The sequence below is a fragment of the Metopolophium dirhodum genome, chromosome 1 (genome assembly GCF_019925205.1).
Source record: "Metopolophium dirhodum isolate CAU chromosome 1, ASM1992520v1, whole genome shotgun sequence".
NCBI classification, from domain to species: domain Eukaryota; kingdom Metazoa; phylum Arthropoda; class Insecta; order Hemiptera; family Aphididae; genus Metopolophium; species Metopolophium dirhodum.
In genome coordinates this window covers 66,018,531-66,041,727 of record NC_083560.1, presented here as the reverse complement: position 1 = coordinate 66,041,727, position 23,197 = coordinate 66,018,531, and the positions used below count along the sequence as shown (strand labels likewise).

The 23,197-nt window shown below is 28.2% G+C and overlaps 2 protein-coding genes across 3 annotated transcripts in view; one reads left to right on the top strand and one right to left on the bottom strand.

The window, feature by feature from the left end:
- Window positions 1-15,743, bottom strand: part of LOC132934457 (cyclic nucleotide-gated cation channel beta-1) — a 33,798-nt gene extending 18,055 nt beyond the window's left edge. The window contains exons 1-3 of one of the 2 annotated variants that reach the window (XM_061000757.1): window positions 15,607-15,743; window positions 5,175-5,329; window positions 1,848-1,954 (exon numbers count right to left, since the gene is read on the bottom strand). In XM_061000757.1, coding sequence (XP_060856740.1) covers window positions 1,848-1,954; window positions 5,175-5,329 — 262 coding nt within the window. In that variant the 5' untranslated portion in view covers window positions 15,607-15,743. The remainder of the gene's footprint in view (window positions 1-1,847; window positions 1,955-5,174; window positions 5,330-15,606) is intronic. The other variant, XM_061000758.1, reaches the window with a different exon arrangement.
- Window positions 15,744-19,173: 3,430 nt separating this feature from the next.
- On the top strand, window positions 19,174-21,506 carry LOC132936573 (uncharacterized). Its single transcript, XM_061003314.1, has 2 exons — window positions 19,174-19,318; window positions 20,048-21,506. Exons 1-2 carry the CDS (start codon window positions 19,298-19,300, stop codon window positions 21,236-21,238), a joined length of 1,212 nt encoding a protein of 403 aa, XP_060859297.1. The 5' UTR covers window positions 19,174-19,297; the 3' UTR covers window positions 21,239-21,506.
- Window positions 21,507-23,197: the final 1,691 nt, after the last annotated feature.

Genomic DNA, 23,197 nt, shown 5'->3' with positions numbered 1-23,197 from the left:
AAATTAAGGAAACAATGGTCTCCTGATACAATTTTATAACTTAGACATAGTTTCACGCAAATATATAGATTATTAAATAATTCAATGAAATCGATACACCTTGGTTTTTGAAATGTGTACCAAGATTTTATTAATATCGATGTAATGTCGTATTCAAGTGTAATATAATATAGTTGCTGTATGCCTGTATGGACTATGGGCAAAAGATTACATTCTATTTCACAAGTTAAGGCTTCAGGGCCTTGTTTGTGTAAAATTTAATGTCAATCTAAATGATGGGCTTGTTTTATATAGGTGGGTGTAGAATAAAATGTAACAATCGTTATCACAACTCATTGCCCTGCTTAAATGCCTTTAATAGATACATACAAAATTAAAACAAATTACTTTTTAAATAGTTACTTAATTAAACTTCTTGTTTTCCTTTTTATAAGTAAGTGTTTTATTTAAAAAAAAAAAAAAATTTAATATGACATAAATATTACTGTTAATAGCTTAACGTGAATATATCTTTATAATACAAATACAACTTAAATGTACATAATGATATGTAAACAAAATCATATAGGTACCTATGGTATTAAATATGATATAAATATACAACTTTTCACAAAAAAAAAAATTAATAGATTTCATGAAGTGGATACATTATTATATTGTATAAACACTATAAACACTGACTCGAATTGGCGCCAAATCCTATTAGCTATTGACCGGTTAGTATTTCTCATTGAATACGCCTTCTCGGACCCTCGCTTGCCACACCGTACCCATGCCACATTATACTTATAAAGTTAAATCTTACAAATAACATATGTCGCACAGTGGTGGGTTTAATGGAGAAAATATAAAATTCGCGAGTTGTGCCCTTGCACACGTGGGCCACTAGAGTCAGCCTGTCAAAATTGTTTTAACTGTATCAAAAGCAGTACCCAATATGATTCGATCTACCAATTCCAGGAATAATATGTCATGTTTAGGTACAGAAACTTCTATGATAATAAGTCACCTACATCTCAAAAGCTGAAACGCGCACTCACAATATATTGACAATTTATACGTAAGTATTTATTTTTAATGTACCAAATTACAGATAATTCTCAACAAGAATAGACAGCAAGTAGAAGCTTTACAACCATGTAGACATATACCTAGACATCTAGTATGTAAACTTCTTCTGTCTTTATTACCTCTATTGATCTGTGCATATCGTTTTCTAAACGCTTTATTTAATTATGAATATTTTACTTAAAACAAAGCTATTTAATTAGGTAGGTACCTACAATAGTTTTCATATTGAATTTTATAAATATGTACTATCTAGGTACCTAATTAATTCATAGTTAATAAGTTAATAATTGTTAGATAATTGAATTAATTTAATTCAAAGTGTATTTTATTAACAACAAAAGTGGTGCCCTGCCCTTGAGTAATTATTTTATTAGATATATTTTTTCCTTAAATCCACCATTGATGCCATATGTCCATATGTAATCTGTAATGTGCACTAATAAATGGATACACATAAATGTAGTAAAAAATATATATTAGGTATCAAATGTTGACTAATATTAATATCCTGGTAGCCGGTTTTCACATATTTTTCGTTACTCATTCATTTTACACATACTATGGCCATTATCTTTATGATATTATTTGTTGCATGTAACTAAAACAATAATATAAAATATTCATAACCATGAAGATGTTGGGATAATGGACCACTCACCACTACGAGGCCGAGACATTTATTCAGACATGGCCCACCCTTGGCGCCAACACTGTAATAGTCACCGCTGTAGGCTTATAACTACTGTTTTGGAGTACCTACTAAATAATACACATACCGGTGAAACTCATACTCGACGAAGATGGAAAAACATAGTTCTCGCACTTGTTTCGTTCTTTGGAGCATTGTTCATTTAATTTGTCCATTAATTTAGTCGCATTCAAGCTGCAATATGAAATTAATATATACATATATGGTAGCAATAAACAATGTATCATCGCTGAGTTTACCCATTAATCATTATTTATTAAATAAATATTTTAAAAATTATAATTGTGTTAATCAGTTAAATTAATTTAATTTTAAGTATTTTTTATTAATAATATATTTTTCAAATCTGAGGTAGCTTACAATTTATGCGGATATTTTGGAAACTTGAATTATTAATTTCAATTATAAGCAGTATTTAGTTACTAAGTTACGTAAGTCTTAATGTATCTATAGAAGGTGTTGGATTGACGAGTACAAAAAGTACCCAGAGTAACTTATACATTCGACTTGTTCAAGGATAAACACAGCGAGATATTTTTGAAATACAATTTCAAAATTAAAATTATTCTGTATAATATACTCAAATTAATAAACAATATATGGTTGAAGAATAAATGTATACAACAGTGGTGGTGAAAGAGGACATTTGTCCCTGCAGGGTGCCTTAATTTAGTCAAATGTGTGTGGCTGCCTCATTGATGGATCCCATGAACCAAATTTTAAAAATTGTATTATACATATAGTTAAAATTATACTCTTTACTTGGATTCTAATTACCTACTATACATATGAAATTAAAATATCTAGGTAGTCTATTTACAGTATAATGTAAACACTTAAGAGGATGTCAGCGCACTATTTGTTTTCTATCTCTGACCCACGCGCAACATAGACAAAACGCATTTGCGCAGAATCGTTTTTTCTATGTTTTTAAGTAATTTCAGAGTAAAATCACCCATTACAAAAAAGATAGAGAATAATATTTTAGAAGGAATGACTTATAGATTTTATATTTTATTGTTATTTGACTTTGTATTCGACTTTCAAAATAAACAAAAAAATGTTGTAAATTTAAATTATGTTTAAATTGTCTTGAAACAATATTTAGAGAAATCGATATGTCATTCATTCAAAAATATTATTCTATATCTTTTTTGTAATGAGTGATTTTACTCTAAGATTACTTAAAAACATAGAAAAAACGATTCTGCGAAAATGCATTTTGGCTATGTTGCGCGGACGCTAGAGAGAGAAAACAAATAGTGTGCCGACATCCTCTTGAGAATTACACGATCCGGTCTGATGCAGTTCTTTATAAAAAAATAGACAATAATCTTTTGTCGATTAAAATCATAACCATCCATCAGATTTTCTAGGGCGGGGGGAGTGATGAGGGGGCTTGAAAAATAATATATATTTCAAAGCTACCTATTATTTGTATTTTTATAAATATATAATTGTTGAAAAATTAAAAGTAATTATTCAACATATTATTTCAGTATATTGGAAATAAGTATATAAATAATCCTATAACCCTAGTGTATATTATTTAACATAAATATTTATATTGGTGTCTGGGGAGCGTCTAACCTAACCTGGGTTACTGGACCCCCCCTTGTAAATCCGCCACTGACTATAATTATTCATCAAATAAAGATACTGAAAACAAAATCGTTTTGTCAAAAAGTGGAAACCACTTTTCCATTTTTTGATTCTGAGTGAAGAAATGAATGTATTGATTTTACAATGATGTGTGTTTTTTTTTAAATTTTTTTTTGTGTCTTTCATCATCTTTAAGGACAGTAAAAGTGCTTGGATTTTCTTCAACAGTAACTTTTCTGATAGGAAAGCGAATCTAGTTGGTACGTTGGGGAGTCAAAAGTAAACATTTCCCAGTAGTTTTCAAAAGCGACGTGAAAAACAAAAAAAAAAATAAGGAAAAACATAGGTACATGAAATTTTGACTGAATGTTTACATTAGCATTTTCTATACACCATAACATATTCCAAATTTTTGACTTATTTTGAGCTGTTAACGGACATTTTTAGTTTCCACTTTTTTTAGTATTTTTTTTCTTTAAATATCAATAAAATTTTATTTGTTGGTTAAAAAAGCTTGAAAATGTAATAGAAGACTCTAAGGTTATTGTTTCAAAGGCTGATGAAAAAAATTAAAAACCCTTAGTCACAGTTTTTATTTATAAGCATTTAAAGTTCAAATTTTGACAAAATACGGAAAAATCACAAAAATTAGCAAATTATTTTGAGTTGAGAATTCATAAAATTTTTTATAAATACTTGATATAAACATGTTATAAACAAAATTATTAAAAAAATGATTTTTAAGAAACGAAAATCCAAACTAAAATGCGATGAAATATCACCTGATCTGTGCATAATAAAATAATAATAATTCTCCCAAACTTAGAACCCCTGAATCTACGAAAAACGGCTGATAGGCGCGTGACGATCGTGGCCTACTTTTCGTCGACCGCACTATAACTGAAAAATAGATTATAGTTACCTTGTACCTAGTACAATAATAATTGGCAAGAGATTGAAAATGTTGACCAAAAGAAACAAAATAATTAACATTTGTGTATAATAATATGTGTTATCGACAGGTGCGTGAGCGTTACGCTGTTTCTTTTATACAAATTCACACACACTAGTGTGTAGTGATCACTATTACTATGAACACATTTAGAAAATTGCCTATATTTAACTCCTTAAAAACGGCTGTTAATGGATCCCCATAAGATTTTAGAGAGCATTTAATGCTGTAGTGCTGTACTTGTACATTTATAATAAACAATATATTTTTAGTAAGTAAAATATACGTATTATGTTGGGTTTATGACGTTAATTAGATTAACGATACATATCTATACTAATTTAACATTCATAAGCACAGGCAGTAGGTCATCATAATTATATAAATTATAATATTATGAATAAGAAAAATAAAGGTTATTACCTAGGTTGTAGTAAGAATTATAAATTTAAATGTGTATTTGAAAATCAAGCCGTATTTATTAATTAAACTTAAAGTTTGTATATGTATTGATATGTATAGGTAGGTACGTGCCAGTTTATATCTATAAAGTATAGACGGTCACATTTTAACACATAAAAAAATGCCTGGAACCCCAAATTTACAATTTTTACTTAAAACCATAGGTAGGTTACCTAAATGTACACAAAAACTGATTGAATAATTTAACATTAGACCAGCATACCGAACCGAAATAATTAAAACACAATTTTGAAGGAAAATATTAGTGTGATTAAAGTTAATTATTATACAGGTTTATTCATATATATGGGTGTACCTATAATTAACATTTATTTTTTTTTTTGGTAAAAATATATAGTGAATTAATAATTAGTATACCTTGTAGATCGTTCAATTGGAGAAACTGGCGTGGTAAATGTGGAATACAATTCACCAGATCCTGAAGAACTTTCATTTGTAATTGGCATATTATCAGACAGCCATGGTTCATCAGTGGTGTTATAGTAGTCATATTGTGGTGGTATTCTATCCATCTTTAATTCATAAACAAAAATGTAAATAATTTATAAATAATAGTTCTAACAGAAGTAGTTTACGATGTATAAATGTATTATTATTTTTTTTTTAATTTACACTGTTTTATTTATTTAGAGTTACAACTATTTAAACTTATAATTACAATAAATCATATTTAAATCATATTTAAATGGTATTGACTATTTACTAAAATATAATGTATAGCGATTTCATGTTTGAAAACTGTTATAAAATAGTAATAAAATGAAATATGTATAAACTTTTACAACTGTACCAAGTACGAACTTATAGTAATAAATATTCCTAGGAATGATTTCACTGAAGCAAAAAAGTAGTATTGTTCAAACAGAGCCTCCTCTACTGTTGGTGAAATAGGAAAAAAGCAATGATTTAATTACTATATATAGTATATTTTTGCACATTTGTTAATGTTCACACTATTTTTAAATACATTTAAATTTTAAGCACGCTCGAAGTCTAACATTGAATGCTAAGTCTATTTTGTGTGAGATATTCTAACTAAATAAGTACATATTATATTATATTCATTTTGAAAAATGTAATGGACATTTTATTGAGTAATATTTAAATTACAATAAATAAGTAACAACGATATAATATCATCAGAGTAAACTACATTTTGTAAATAATTATTTTCCTTCGAATTATTAACAATCAATAATTTTAATAGTAAGAAATAATATTAATATTTTAAATTTGAATATTAGTTATATGATATATGATCTATGATCTATTATATGCCGGCCTCCGATGACTACTCGTTAGTTAATACAAACAGATAGAATAATTATATTTTTAATTAAATCATTAAACAACACTGTTATTAAATAAAAATATATTACGCATCTCCAGAAGGCCAGTCGAATTGTTTCAGTAAATTAATTAATATTTCTATATACCTACGTACGTTGTGAATATTTGTTTTAAATGTTTATAGGTATAAGATGTCTACATTGATTTACACCTTGTACAGTTGAATACGTTTCAAACTTCGCGAGTACCTACATATACCTATACAGCTATACATTATTATAATTTATTATCAGTGTACAAAATCAGAATAAAAATATATGCTTATGATATAGTATAATATGTAGTATGTTAATTAAATGTTTTAATAAATTAATATCTATTGAATACGAACTACATACCTACCTATGTTTCTATTTGGTCGTTCAAATAATAGATGTTTAAAAAAAATAGCTATCTAATTAAAAAAAAAACCACGAAAGTAGCTATGTGGCAGCTTTTATTTTTAAGGATATTTTAAAATATATTTATATTAAATAAGTATTGGTAATTTATTTTTCTATTAGTGGTACCTAGGTGAGGTATGTTGAGTTACTTTATATAAAAACATCGTATATACTGTGTTATTAATTATCATAATGATAGTTAGATGTGTATCATATAATAATGTTATTAAAGGGCTTGGCAGTGGTAATTTCTGGCTTTGTTTAACACACGTGCAACATAGGCATTTAGACGTGTTCTATTTCCACATCATAACGATCTAATTATTTAAGCGTCTTCTGAAAACCGATTTCAATTTTTCGTAAAGTTTTCTGGCGATACAATTTGGAAATAGGATACATCTAAATTCCTATGTCGCACGTAAGGCGTAAGTTAGACAAATTGACAGAATTATGTGTTATTTGCTTGTACTTATTATATTATAGTCAAGCTAAATAGCTGTCAAATGACCGTGCATACAATTTTTTTTCAACATGTAAAATAAAAACTAAAAATAATTGAAAATTTAAAATACCCACCTATGAATAGATTAACATTAGTCTGAATATTTTGAAATTGTCATTGTGTACAATGATGGTTCATTAAATATGCTCACCTCCATTTTTTTCTTTAATAATGCAGTAAATTTATTTATATTCTAATTTTTTGAATTATGAAAACTACTTAAAAAATATATTTCCAAATTCTTTAGATTTTTTGCACTACTAGAAGTGTGCTGTGAAGATACAAGCTTCTGTTTCTCAATTGAGAACCTACATTTTCTACTGTAAATTATTTAATTAATAATTTTTCTGCAAAGTTTTACGTAACAGAATCAAAATTTGCACAAGTAGTTTTTGAGTTATTTGTGTTTGAGAACTTAGAATAATAGGTCTATGGTAATTTGAGAATTTTAATGATTAATATTAATCTATCAACATTAATAATTAGTAAAATAAGCAAAAGTATAATAAATACTAGATCCAATATTATATCTGTTTTATATTTTTATACAACCACTTTTAAGGACTATTATCCGATATCCTTAGTACAAACATTTTAATAACTGAGAACTATGCATTCGAATTTCATATTAGCTACAAACAAATTTTCAAAAAAAATTATCCATTAAACAATTTACAGTAAAAAAGGGGGTTCTCATTGAAAAATAAGTTTGTTTCGCAAAGTACAGGACATTCCTTAAGGTAGCACAAACAAATTCAAGAATTAAAAAAAAAATAGTCTCTAAGGATATTTAAAAGTTTTGAATAAATCCATTATTTAATGAAAAATTAGGGGTGAGTATGCTTGGTGAATCATCCTGTATAAATTACTAAATGATTTTTATATTTTGAATAAATTATAATATAATCATAAAAATCATTTGAGGTTATATAATTTAGTTATTACACGTTTGATACCTTCCAATGTCGTCTAAATTTGAATAAAAATATATACGTGCTTTTAAGGCTTAACCAAAACCTTTCAAAATTTCAGTAAAATAAAACTTATGAGTATTCTTGTATAAAATTTTAAATGTTATAACATACAAATATAAATTGTTATTACATTTAAAAAAAAAATAAATAATATGCTCCTATAATATTATACTGTATAGTAAATGTGAGGTCTATAAGAGATCATTATTCAAATAATAAGCAATTAAAAATTATAAATGAACGTCGAAACTTTTATGTTATGTAACATATCATCGATAATTATTATTTAGTAATATCTAATTTATAATTTTTATAAAACCATACTTTCAGTACTCACAAACATTATACACCGCTGCTCCACAATGTAATACACATATCGCAGTATGATAATTCTATTTGATGTTAATATAATAACATGTCATAAGATATTACAATGTGTCGTCGATTTTGAATGTAAAAATAGACCGAACATAGGTAGTAACTTATACTTAAATGCGCACAAGATAGGTACATAAATCATTAAAACTAAAAAAAAAACTAAAAATGTCGAACATTTCAAATTATGTTATATAAATAATAGTAACACAAAAAAAAGCCAAAATAATTTGAAAATTTTAGCGTGTCTATGTAATATAAATATAAATATTTGGTGAAAATGTATTGTATGTATGGTTAACCATTTTTGAATTACAAAAAAAAAAAAAAACAAAATTGATTTTCTTTAACCTGGTTTTACATATATATTTCTGTTTTTCCTTATTTTTTTTTGGTTTGTTTTATTCCGTTTTTTTCGAATTATTTTTAAAATGTCGAAGAATTCCTAACTGTTCAATTTTGGTCTTCTGAAGTACAAGATCTAATTTGCTACAAAAAACGACCTTCAAATATTGAAACATATTTACATTTTTACACACAAATAAGAAACAAAAATATCATACATCATTGTAAAAATTCAAAATCGTGATTAGAATCAAAAAAAAAACCAATTAATATAAGCAAAGTTATACATAATATATTAATATATAATTTTTCAGAAACTCTCAGAAAGTTTAAAGTAGTTACGCAAAAATATAATATGTTTATTGTAAATGTCTGTACTCTGTATACGTATTACGTAATGCGATTATAAAAAAAACCATTAGAATTTATTTAACATGTGGTGTTGATAGAATACGTGGTATTAGAACTACACCTATAATAATCTAATAATAAAAATAGGCAACGAAAATTCATAATCAGTTCTTAAATTCTCAAGGTATATTGGTGAGACAAAGCCTTCGTATTTGCCTCGAGAAAATTCTAGCGTCAAATTTCCTTATTTCTTTTATAGGCTTTATATTTTATTAATTTGGAATGTTTTCGACATCCGGCAAAAATTATTGTGTTTTTACTAAAGTAAAGAAACAAAATAATAATTATTTACGTAACTATCTATCGCACTAGGAACGGAACTACCTACCATCGTATTTGCTCCGAAGAATTGCACGTATAATATATACATTTATATAAAACATATAGGACCTTAAGTGATGAAAGCGATATTGCGGGACAAAAGAAAGTTTTTTTTTCGTTTTTTATTGTTCGCGGCTGTACTTTATGTATTTAATTTGCTCGGAGAACATCGTCTGGTCCACAGTGTGATTTTAACAATGTGAAATATTAGCCGACCATAATAGACGAATAGACGATAGAGTTATGCAAAGGTAGCTGGGACACCTGTTGTGTCACAGACCTGAGTCAATAGAATTCAATGAAAAGATGATCACAGACAACTCCGTACTGCAGGGCTCAGTTGCCACCGATCAGAAAACAACGGCAACACTAACGATCACACTGCGTAACCTACTTACGGGACGCCACTACTGGATTACAGTGCATATTATCGACAAATAATGTATCTTTTTCAATAATTATTGTTATCTGAATGGTTGGGTTTTTTTCAATTATACATATAGCACAGACACAATCGCAGAAATTCTTGAAGGTACCTATTTCACAAATTTGTTTAGAATACCTATAACATATAAACCAATCACAGTAGCTAATAATAATACATATACGAATATAATAATACAATATTCTATTATATATAATAATATCGTCTTCTTTAAAGCTTGAGGTTGTAATAGAGTAGAGATATCTTTCAAATTACAAAATATGATATAAAGATTTTTTTAAATATAGATACTTAAACAGTACAATTAAATTTCACTGATTTTAGACTAAAATAGAAAAAGGTGGGTAAGTGGATGTCGATCTGCTGTACAGTAGGTTACAAATGGGTCACTGTAATGGATGGTGTTAAATTTGAATTCGATGATATAATTTCATTGTATAAGATAAACGATTCTGAGCGAAAACGGGCAGTTAGCCTATGATATTACTAATATATTTGATGATATTATTGTGAATAAAGTAATTTATATATAACCTATTTACGTAGAACCTTGTTTTACATTTTTAATCCTTAGCTATAAAATTTGAACATTTTATAAATTTTTAACTACAAAATAATTATTAAATTTTAAATTTGATACATTTTGTCAAAATTTGAACTTAATATGCTTTTAAAAAAAAATTGTGCATAAGTATTTTTAATATTTTTCAACTGCTATTGTAACAATATATCAGGAGCCTTGCATTAAATTTTCACGCTTTTTTACCCAACAAATACAATTTCATTGATATTTATAGACGAAAAAACTAAAAAAATTTAAAATTGACAATGTCCGTAAACAGCTCAAAAAGTGTCAAATTATTTTCAACATTTTATCGTGTATAGAAAATTCTAATATAAACATTCAGTGAAATTTTCAAGTATTTACAGTCATACGTTCTTTAATTACAACAAAATAAGAAAATCGTTACATAAGAAATCGAGTGAATATATTGTCCATATTGTGAAAAAATGAACTTCAAACAGTCGTAAAAATTTAATTTGACTTTCTTATAGACATTTTTTTTTTGATAAAGGTAGATAATTTTATAAGAAATCTTGCATTACATTTTAAAATCTTAGATTTAAAAATAAAATTTTTATGAATTCTCAACTCAAAATAATTTGCTAATTTTCGTGATATTTCCGTATTTTGTCAAGATTTGAACTTTAAATGCTTATAAATAAAAACTGTGACTAAGGATTTTAATTTTTTTCATCAGCCTTTGAAACAATAACTTAAGAGTCTTCTATTAAATTTTCAAGCTTTTTTAACCAACAAATAAAATTTTATCGATATTTATAGAAAAAAAAAACTAAAAAAAGTGAAAACTGAAAATGTCCGTTAACAACTCAAAATAAGTCAAAAATTTGGAATATGTTATGGTGTATAGAAAATGCTAATATAAACATTCAGTCAAAATTTCATATATCTACACTTAATTGTTTTAGAGTTGCACCAAAAACCAAAATCGATTTTCTCAAAAACAGATTTTGCGTAAAAATTCACGTTTTTCCTTAATTTTTATTTTGTTTTTCACATCGCTTTTGAAAACTACTGGAAAATATTTACTTTTAACCCCCCAAAGTACCAACTAGATTCACTTTCCTATCAGAAAAGTTAGTGTTGAAGAAAATCCAAGCAATTTTACTGTTCGAAAAGGTGATGACAGACACAAAAAAAAAATAAAAAAATAACAACACACATCATTGTAAAATCAATACATTCGCTCAGAATCTAAAATAATTGATTTGTGCATTCAAACTTTACAAGATTAAGACAGAATGAGAACTTCTATTAAGATTTTATATTTCTGAAAATATCCGTTTTTAAACTACTATTTTTTTTTCAATTTATATTTAACCAAATGCTTCGGTTGAAGTACTTTGGAAAATTGAGCCTAAATTATCTACGAAAGAATTCTCAAAGGATTTTTAGTATATTAGAATTATCCACAGAACACTAATAAGAAGCTCTATGTTCTCTAACCTGTTGAAAATGTACTTGATTATTTTTAAAATCAATGCATTTTTTGATTATGAATAATAATAATGATCACAATACAGTTGGCCCAGCCTGTAGATATATAGGTACTTAGCCAATGTCATTTTCTCCACAAAAATACGGTCTACTGGAATAATCATCCTGTTCTGTAGAATTAGCCAAATAACTTCTTTTTAACTAATAGAGGGCACATTTTACAAATCGAATTTGAACTCCGTTTTTTAGTATTTTAATCTCAAACTTTATAATATGTAGGTATTTAAAAATAAGTCACCTTTAAGCTTTTTTTTACAAATTATTTTATACTATTATTTTAAATGAAATAAAAAATCGGAATTCAGTGGGATCTTTCGGAAGTCTTTTTCTTTCAGATAAAAAAATAGTTATCTAAATTCGAAAATTCTACAACGCCTGTGAATTTTTCTTGTGAAGTAATTTTTTTTGATATAATATACCGTATCAATCTCCTCCCCCTAAATATAGGTAGTAGATTAGTGGACAATTATTATAATTAAGGTGGTAACTAAAATATAAAATATAATTTTCAAATATTATAGAATTATGAAAAATTTGAAAAACTGACACCGGGTCAAAAACCGCCTATACGGCTACATTACGACAGTACACTATGTGACCATATAATATTTATTATTATTATTTTCTCAAAATGAAAACCTTTAAAATATAATTATAACATATAAATTATTCACTATAGTGACTAGGTATTCAAAACATTTTGAAAGGCTTTAATAATATTACGGTTTTCGTATTTGTATAGGTAGCTACCTACATTTAGCAATAACAGTTAACAGATAACACTGCTGCAGATTTATTAGATAAAATATTTAATCATCTCATTAATTATACCATATCATTTATCTGCAGTCCCAATTAGTCGAACAACCGTTGCCAAACTTTTTGAACTCTCAGTATAAAATACCTATACAGTATAATACACATGTTTGTTTAGTATAATGTACATTGTACCTACAAGAGAAAATCGAAAATGATTGAATTAAAACCACCTAATATAACTAATTAAAACAGAAACTTTAAAATGTAATGTATTTATTTTAAAACCAGCTTTAGACTTGTGTAACACGGCTAACACAGTTTAAACAGGGCCTGTAATCTCATAAATGAGTAGTGGTACCTACGTCATAATAATAAAATTTACCTAGTAATAGGTAGTAGCTAGTAGGTGTAGTTGCAAAGTATTAAATCAATTAAGAATAATGCGCATTTAATATTTTGGTTAAACATTTGGGTCTTGTTAAAGAATTACAAAGTGTGGTGCAAATCCCTGAAGGGTCACTATCTCACGTCCAAAAAAAAATATTTGGCAGTGGGTACTTAGTATCTGGGGTTATATACTTATATAACTTATCGTAAGTGTAATATTATACGATAATAAACATGTTTGGAAATGTAGATGATTAATAATGGTAGGTGTGGGTGCCAGCTGGTAAATTTTTAGCTTGGCCCCCGTAAAAAATTATTCACACCATTATAACAAACATGCAACGAACATTTTCAGTGGGTTACATTATCTCCTTGAAGAATTAATATAATTAAAATTGAAATAAATAGTAATAATTGTATTACTAAAATACTGCTATAGTATCTATACTATATGGTTTTAGTTTTACTCTATAGTGTCTATTGCATTTGAAAAAAAAATCCGTTTTATGTTATTTAGAATTAAAACGTTACATAATTTTTGCGTTTATCGTTATACAGAATTAAAAAGTTATTCAAGTTTAGCGTTTATCGTTATTTAAAATAGTATTGATACCTATTAAATTTCAAAATAATAACTAATGCGGGTAGGTAAAGAATACCCGGATACGGAATATAATATAATCAATTCTTAGATTGTTTGTATGAAATAAATATTTCTACGAAACCAATAGACCTTTTAAATAAATAGATTTATATTTATAAATATTTCGTTTTGCGTTATTTTTGTTCAATGATAATCTATAAATTATGTTTTGCGTTTGGTTTTGTTTAATGGTGTATAATATATTTTGTTAATCGCTATGTTTTGTTTTGCGGTATTTAATTATTTTTGATTATCGTTTTCCGTTATAATTACGTTTACAAATTTCAATAATTTTTGTAAAGTATAACGTTATAATCATAACGTTTTTATTAAGTGTGCAAGCCCTGCTATTGTGTATACAAAAATAGTCAAATTCAATATCTAAACAAAGTACATACAATTTTTTAAGTTAATAGTTAATGTTAATTTACACGGTAGGTACAATAAAGTACACAGTATCACAGTATCAATCATAGTTTGATAAAATAATAATTATATATAGGTAGTAGGTTACCAAGTACTAACTTAGGTTTTATAGAGCATAACCGTTTTCGATGAAAATTGTACCCTTCCCTTTTTGACAACACCGAAAAGTTTAACATTAACTTTATGTTATATTGTATATAGAAAAACATGAAAAAAAATATAAATTATAAAACAAGTTATTTATTCGTTAATTATTAGATATTTATTTTTGTCTAGGTGTGTAGGTACATAATATGTAATAATATATTATAATATATATATACATCTATATTATATATGGTAGTTAAACCGGTACAGTCAAACTCGACGACCACCGATAAAATAATGAATGATAACAATTATATAGGTGCATTTATATTTTTATATTACGTAATTTTTGTACAAATTATATTTTTATAACTTTTCTATGTACCTACATAATATAAAATAAATATTAAACTTTTTGATTTGGCTGAAAAGTTAATTCGACCGAAACGAAACTGTCCGAAACCGGAAGGGTACGATTTTCTTCGAAAAAGGGTTCATTTGTTTAGTATATGTAATATGTATTATTTATGATTATGACCTACATATTATGTTGTATTTTTCTTATTAATGTAATAATATTAAATGTATATTAATATTAGAACAATCATGATTCAATACAGGTAAACTGCAGTTAACTACCTAAATAATGATCTTAAATTATGTAGATGGTAGCTATTATAGGTACACTAAAAACAGTTTCCTATCTACTAATGCAGGTATTTCAATGTTTGGTATACGTATAATTACTATACTTGTCCTATATTGTAGATAACAAAATGTTGATAATAGCGTTCCCATAGTTGAAATAATTTTTTATAGATAGCAAACACATAGCCAAAATTCAAAACTACATTTTAAACGTCTGTTTAGCTATACAAATCTTGAATTGTTTAGGTAACGATTTTCAATTTATTTCTCTGCGTTCCTATAGAAAACGTGCAAAACATAGGTATTCAAACTTATACAAGTTCAGAAAACTGTAGCGTTTTTCTCTTACTAAAATAACAATAATAATATAGGGAATGTTTAAAATATTTAAAGATGTACAGTGTTTGCACGGTTTCACGTACAAGTCAGGTATTGTGTTACCTATATTATATCTTCGACAATTCGTGTGACACGTGACAAAATATACTCTACAACACACTTATTATCACTATATTATAAAATATCGTATTACAAACGACACAGGGGTGGGTACTGCAGGGCGCAGGTACATCCGATTATACGGAGGCTGCATGCGATACACAAATCTGTGTCAGACATTACGATTACTATTAAAATGCATAATGTTTACTCACTATTAATTGGATCGTCGGTAATATTCAAATACGTGATGTAAAACGACAATAATATGATTGTGTTGTAAGTATAATATTATTATGACGAATGCGTAATATGTTGTTATGTCGCAGGGATGAACTAGCGCGCACAGAGCGTGCCGACGGAAAGATGGGAAAAGCGCGAGAGGAAATGTTCTCCCGGCCAAATCAATAAATTGGGCCCACATTTACGCTGTTCATTTTATACATGCGTAGCAAACAGTAAACAAACAGGGCAGAAAAAAAATCACTTGTACCGATTAATGATTATTATAATAACTATGATATTATTACTACAAAATATACGATGCTGAGGTAGGTACATTATTATCAGATGGTACCTGCATAGTGATTTTGACGTTTTCGTGTCGTACAGTCGATGCCGTTTTCGGTCGAATTAATTTTCCGAAGAGACAATAATATTAATATAGCTGGCATGCATAACATAATTATTCTTTATTGAATAAAAAGTTTACGGGAATGCGTCACCATAATATGTATATTTATATAATACTACAGTGATTATACCGCAAGTCAAACAATACCATAGTATGCATCGTTGATTGTCCTATTTGCTTAGATATTTTAAACATTTGAACAACCTGCTGGACAGAGCGCACTATAGTGGCAGGGCATCGCAAGCCACTCGTCTCGCATCGGCGCATAGTCTACTCGTACTGTAGTGTTACTAATTATTATCATCACTATACATTATATACATATTTAAAAAGCTCTCGGACTTATATCATTATGTTTACTTTATCATAATATCTATATAGACATTTATGCTTACAGAAAATAATTAAGTAAAAAAAAAAAGACTAAAATATTATATTCTTTTACACCTACATTTTGAATTATTTTATATTGTTAAATATGCATCAAGTGGGGGAGTAAAATGAATGGTTTTGGATTATGAAACTAATAAACTTAACAATTTTTTCAGAAATTTATATTTATGTAACAGTTTTATAATTTGTATGGAACTAAATAAAAAAATGATAATTGATCATTGAAAAATCTACTAGTACTGCAATTTTATTATTATTACTATACATTTTAATCATATTTGAAAAGCTTTCGGAGCTATATCATTATGTTTACTTTATTAAAATGTCTATATTATAGTAATTTATGCTAACGAAAAATAATCAAGTAAAAAAAAAAAACTTTAAATATTCCTTTATACCTATCTACATTTATGAAAATTTTAAATTATATTATTGCTAAATATGCGTCAAGGGGGGGAGTAAAAAAAAATCAATTTTGGATTATGAAACTACTAAACTTTCTGATACTTTTCAAAAATCTATAGGTATGTAACAGTTTTTGATTTTTATGGAAACAAAAAAAATAAATTATAAATCAACTATTGAAAAATATTGAGCTACGAAATTTTTGTAAAGCATTTTTACGGCTCGTAATAAATATTTATAATGTACATTTTTTTTTCATCAGGTATCTGTAAAAACATTCGTTTCCTCATTCCATTCAGGTTATAAAAACCATTGTTACCTACACGTGGCTATGAAGCTATACCTATATAGCATACTTAATATCAGAGGAGCAAAAATGTATACAAGGTACCCACCCACCTACCCCATTGATGTTTATAACAGCATTTCCAACTCGGCAAAAAAGTTTAAATCAAAAATTTACAAAATATGCGTACATTTGTATAATCAGATATGATATTTCTACGATATACCTAACCTAGTCACCTAGGTAGCTAGGTATTTTGTGGCAGAGGGACCACCCACCAACCAACAATTTTGCAGGAGCAATTGCTCCAAAATAATACCGTCGACACGCCACTTCATAATATAATATTAGGTATTATGTGTAATGCAATATTCGTTATTCTATTGAATCTCCAATTCCAATTTATTCTTTTATTCTTTTTTGAATGTCAATAATTATTGTTTAGTCATTAAGTTTTAATTTATTATAATGTAATTTTATTACTAAAACATAACTCTCTATTATTTATCGGGGAAAAAAATATTGAAATAGGTATACCTAATAATAATATCCACATTTACATTATTTTATCTGCAAGTAATTTAATTTTTAATTTTAACTTAGTTTTAAATACTAAATAGTATCAACACATTTTATATAGTCAAATTATTTGACAACGTATAGGTAGTTGAAACTTGACACAAATATATTATATAGAACCCATTAATTGTTGCACAAATTCGATTAACAGAATTGAATAATTTACGTTTTAGTATAATATTAATGAATAATTAAAAACAATTTACATTCAGCACGATCAAAAATAATACCCTACCTATATACGTCAACTGAAATTAATTAATTATTTCAATATTTATTCTACGCTAGAAATATTAATTAATTAAATACAAATAAGTTTCTTTAATCAAATTGTTAATTACCTATCTATTTATAAAACGTGTAGCACGCATAATAATAATTTATACATTTTATGTGCAACTTTTAGGAATCAATTACTATTGTGATAATTAAACACCAGCCTACGATATGGTGGTGTTTAAACTTGATTTTTTTGTTATTAAATAAAAACATGAGTTAATGAAGTCTATATTAACTATCAAGCAATCAAATAGCTTCACTACCTACCCTCGATTCAGGTCGCAAGATAATAAAGCCGTAGCACATTATCGTTTGAATAATGACATGATTTTAAAAATTACTTTGAGCGGAGAACGGTAAAATAAAGCTTGGGGATTTATCAATTTTGACTTATATTATCCGATTAAATAAATATCGTACAAAACAATATATATTATATCGTAGTACAATTATCGATTAAATTATAAAGTACTTCTAATAATTGAAAATGCAATATCCCTAAATAAAACAAAATATTATTCTACCATGAATCTAAAATTTAGTTGTGAACGCACAATTAATAATACGCCTAAACGTTTCAGATTTTAAATAGCTGGTACATTTTATAGTTATTACTTTATTAGGAACAACATAATTTTATAAGTATTATAAGAATTTTGATGGCAAATAATTATTGATAGGCAAGTGTTTACTATTTTTTAGTAAAAGTTAATTTTTTAAGATGGCTAAGAATCTATTATAATATACCTACATGTATTTTAATATTTAGTTATGGTGAATTGAAGTTAATTTATCGATTACTATTATTTATTATAAACTTAATAAAAAGTAAAATATTTTAATTTTCAGGAAGTGCATTTCAAAAACAAATATATTTCTTAAGCTTTTATAATTCAGTGTTAATAAATAGGTAATATAACGTTTTAAGTTTTCAATAAAACCATCATAGTTTTACAGAAATGGAAGTAAAAAGTTGTATTCTGTAAGTATTTAGAGTTATTAAAAGAGAGTCTATCTTCTAAATTAGATAACATTTTTTTAAAAAAATTATTTGTAAAACATTTATTAATATTAAAAATATGAATTCTATTGGAAGAGTATGCGAACAAAGACAAAAACATTTTGACAGTTATTTGTTTTTAATTAGCTATGTGTCTATAAAACAATCGTAACAACAAATTCGGTAAAATAGACTCGGTCACTCGGAGTTATATTGTATATTGTTGTGTATGAGTAGGGTATCCCCGTTTCGTGTAGATATCGATAGGTAAAGGACTCGGAGTATATAAACTGCTGAAACTGTCAAGAGAGGCACATTCTACAATCTATCATGGCTCTCCACACATCATTGGTAAGTAATTTTTATTAAATACTAGTTTTTTTTTTATCGTATACCTACAACCAAAATATTTTGTAAAGAATCTCTTAACACTTAGATTTATAAAAGTCAACTTTTATTATGCATTTAAAAAACATTATATTTGAATTTCTCAACATAACTTTATGGTTTTTAAAAAAAAATAAATACCAACCACAAACTTAGAAATTAAAACAAAATTTACCTATAACCATTCTTATACTCGTAAAAGTCATAACTATTTTAGAACGAGTAATCCATTTTTATCGCAATGGATACAAAATGCAGTATTAGGCATAGATATCAATAAAAAATAATTATAATATTATTTTATTTATTATAATTAAACTATATATTATATTGTTATAATGTTCCTATAATTTATCCGTTTAAGAATATGTCTTTGCGGTTGTAGTACCTATTTTAAAAGTATTTTTCTGCACATTCAGTGATTATATTATAATAATATTTTATACATGCAGTTTAACTTCACAATATTAGGTAACTAACAAAATAACACAGGTTCAAATTGAAATAAATTATAGTCAACTTCGGATAATCATATAGACATATAGTTCGGTACCTATAATAAGTTAGGTATTTGTGTCCATTCTTCAACTAGGTATATAATATGGTATGATATTGACTTGCAGAGAAAAACTTACTTCTATAAAACTAAAATAAATTACCTAAGTGATATATTATAATTTTGTATTTTTGTAGGTACTAGTTTCGGCTGCTTTCCTCATAAGCTGTTCTGTGACGGGTACAGAATTATCCAAGTCCACAGAACTGAAACCAGATACGAAATCTGAAAATACTGATGAAGTAACGGCCAAAAGAGTGGTTTTCGGTGCAATACACCCTATCAACCATGGTTCCGGTGGTTCCGTCTCCGGTGGTGGCAGCGGTTACGGTTCCGGTTCTGGTCATGGCTCTGGCGGCGTGGGAATAGGCGTTGGCTTCGGTGCAGGTGGTGGAGGGGGTGCAGGAGGAGGGGGTGGTGGAGGAGCCGGAGGAGCCGGAGGAGGTTATGGCATCGGTGGTGAATCAACCAACAGTAACTACGGAACTGGTGTCAGTTATGGACAAGGAAGCGGATCCGGCGGTGCCGGTTATGGGCAGGGAAGTGGTGCTGGTGGTTCTGGTTATGGACAGGGAAGTGGTACTGGTTATGGACAGGGAAGTGGTACTGGTGGTTCTGGTTATGGACAGGGAAGTGGTACTGGTTATGGTCAAGGAAGTGGTTCTGTCGGTATTGGTTATGGGCAAGGAAGCGGTTCTTCCGGTTCTGGTTATGGACAGGGGAGTGGTACTGGTGGTTCCGGTTATGGACAGGGAAGTGGTACTGGTGGTTCCGGTTATGGACAGGGAGGTGGATCTGGTGGTTCCGGATATGGACATGGAAGTGGTACTGGTGGTTCTAGTTACGGACAGGGAAGCGGTTCCGGTGGTTTCGGGCACGGAGGTGGTTATGGTTCAGGAAGTGGTTCTGGAAGTAATACCGGTGGATACGGTCTTGGAACCGGAGGGAGCTATGCAAATGGTTTCGGAGCTGGTCAAGGTAGTGGTTTTGGCGGTGGATCTGGTCAAGGAGGTGGTTACGGAGGCGGATCCGGTCAAGGAGCCGGATTTGGTGGCGGTGTCGGTCACGGGCACGGACATGGCGGTGGTTTCGGACACGGCGGAGGTTTTGGTCATGGCGGTGGATTCGGTCACGGTGCTGGATTTGGTCATGGCGGTGGTTACGGCGTCGGTGGTGGATTTGGCGGTGGCGGTGGTCATAGTATCTTCGGTCTGCACCACAAGCCTCAACTCATTGGAGCCCTAGCACATGGCGGAGGCGGTCAATTCGGCGGCGGCCTCGGATTCGGCGGTGGTGCCGGCGGCGGCGCAGCAGCTACTTATGGCTAACGGCACGGGCCATACGCATATTTCAACTCAACACAATAGTTTATGATTTATCATTATAATATAGCTACCATATAATATATAAAATTATTTATTCATATATAACTTATTTGTGCATGTCCACTGACTAAATCACACAACAAAACTATTGTTTTATTATTTTATTATTTTATTGTATTTATTCATTTCTTTATTATAATATTCTGTTATATATTTTAACTATGTTTAGTTTTAATTATGCTTTAAACATTAAAATCTTGTTTCCGATGAATTCAGTTGTATTTATATTATTACAGACGTCAGAGGAAATTAATCCATTGAGATATCTATACATATTATTTAAAATTATTTCTAATCATATAGCCGGTACCAACCAAAACATAAACAAACTAAATAACTAAATACTCTACCATTATTGTAATAAATTATTATTCAATAAGGATTTAGTAATAATTTCAAAAAAACACATTATACAAACTAAAAATTTTTAACTACAAAATTATTATTCAATTTTAAATTTGATAAATGTTGTCAAAATTTGAACCTTAAAATTGAAATGCTTATAGTAAAAAATTGTGCCTCTATATTTTTAATTTTTTTTTTTTATGAGTTTTTTCTTTATAAATAATAATAATTTGGCCCACTGGAGGTTACATACCACATTACTCGTGGATGTCTACGTAGGGTTACCGGACGGTCGGTGTGCATAAAGCATCTTTTAAATAAACGATTGGTATTTTTAAACTATTATAATAACAATATATCAGTAGCCTTGTATTAATTTTTCACGCTTTTTGACCTAACAAATAACATTTTATTGACATTTATAGAAAAAAAAAACTATAAAAATTGTATGTGAAAATATCCATAAACAGCTCAAAACTATTCAAAGCACTTTGAAAATTGTATGCAGTATAAAAAATGAAAAAATAAATATTTATTGAAATTTTCGTGTATTTACAGTTCTTCGTTATTGAATTACAACAAAATAAGAAAATTTCCACATGAGAAATCGAATAAATATCCAATGTTGTAAAAATTTAAACTTCAAACTTTTTTTTTGATACAAACTTATAAAGAATCTTGAATTATGTTTATAAATCTTAGTTTTAAAAAGAAAATTTTTTATGAATTTCTAACTCAAAATAGTTGGCACATTTTCGTGATTCTTACGTATTTTGTCAAAATTTAACTTTAAATACTTATAAAATATAATTGGGGGATGGAGTGACCGAGCGGACTACAGCGTTGATTCCGACGCGCACCGTCGCCGGTTCGAATCTCGACCACGGGCGGCTGCCCATCTCTCTGGCAGGCAACTGTCTAGAGAGAGCTTAGGCCGCCATTCCCCGACCTTGCATGGCAGAAACCTACAAGTGCCCAATTTGAAATTCTGCCAAAACCAAACACAAGTGTTTACCAACATACCTACAGTACCCTCCCCTACAATTGAAAAACCACACAATGGCCTAAGTGTACCGTTACTGCCGTTACATCCGTAACCCCCACAATAGCTAAATGCCATAGTTGCCGGGCTCTAGACCAAAAAAATAATGAATAAAAAATAATAAAAATAATTGTGACTATATATTTTTAATATTTTTTAACTACCATTGTAACAATATATTAGCAGTCTTGTATTAAATTTTCAAGCTATTTCATCCATTGAATAAAATTGCATTGACATTTATAGAAAAACAAACCCGAAAAGATGGAAACTGAAAATGTCCGTAAACAGCTCAAAACAAATCAAAATATTTTGAAAGTCTTATCGTGTATAGAAAATGCTAATATAAATATTCAATAAAAATTTGGCTTTCCTGTAGATATATTTTTTTTTATAATAGTTGACAAACCTATGAGTTATGAGAAATCTTGTATTACATTTTAAAATGATATAAAACGAAAATTTAGAACGGATATCTAACCAGGGCTTGCAAACGTTATAATAACGTTATGAAT

What these genes read in the sequence shown, in the direction of transcription:
- LOC132936573 (XM_061003314.1), top strand. Translation starts at nt 19,298, where the DNA reads ATGGCTCTCCACACATCATTG. An exon ending in TGGCTCTCCACACATCATTG is followed by an intron (nt 19,319 to 20,047) that starts GTAAGTAATTTT and finishes GTATTTTTGTAG; the next exon opens with GTACTAGTTTCGGCTGCTTT.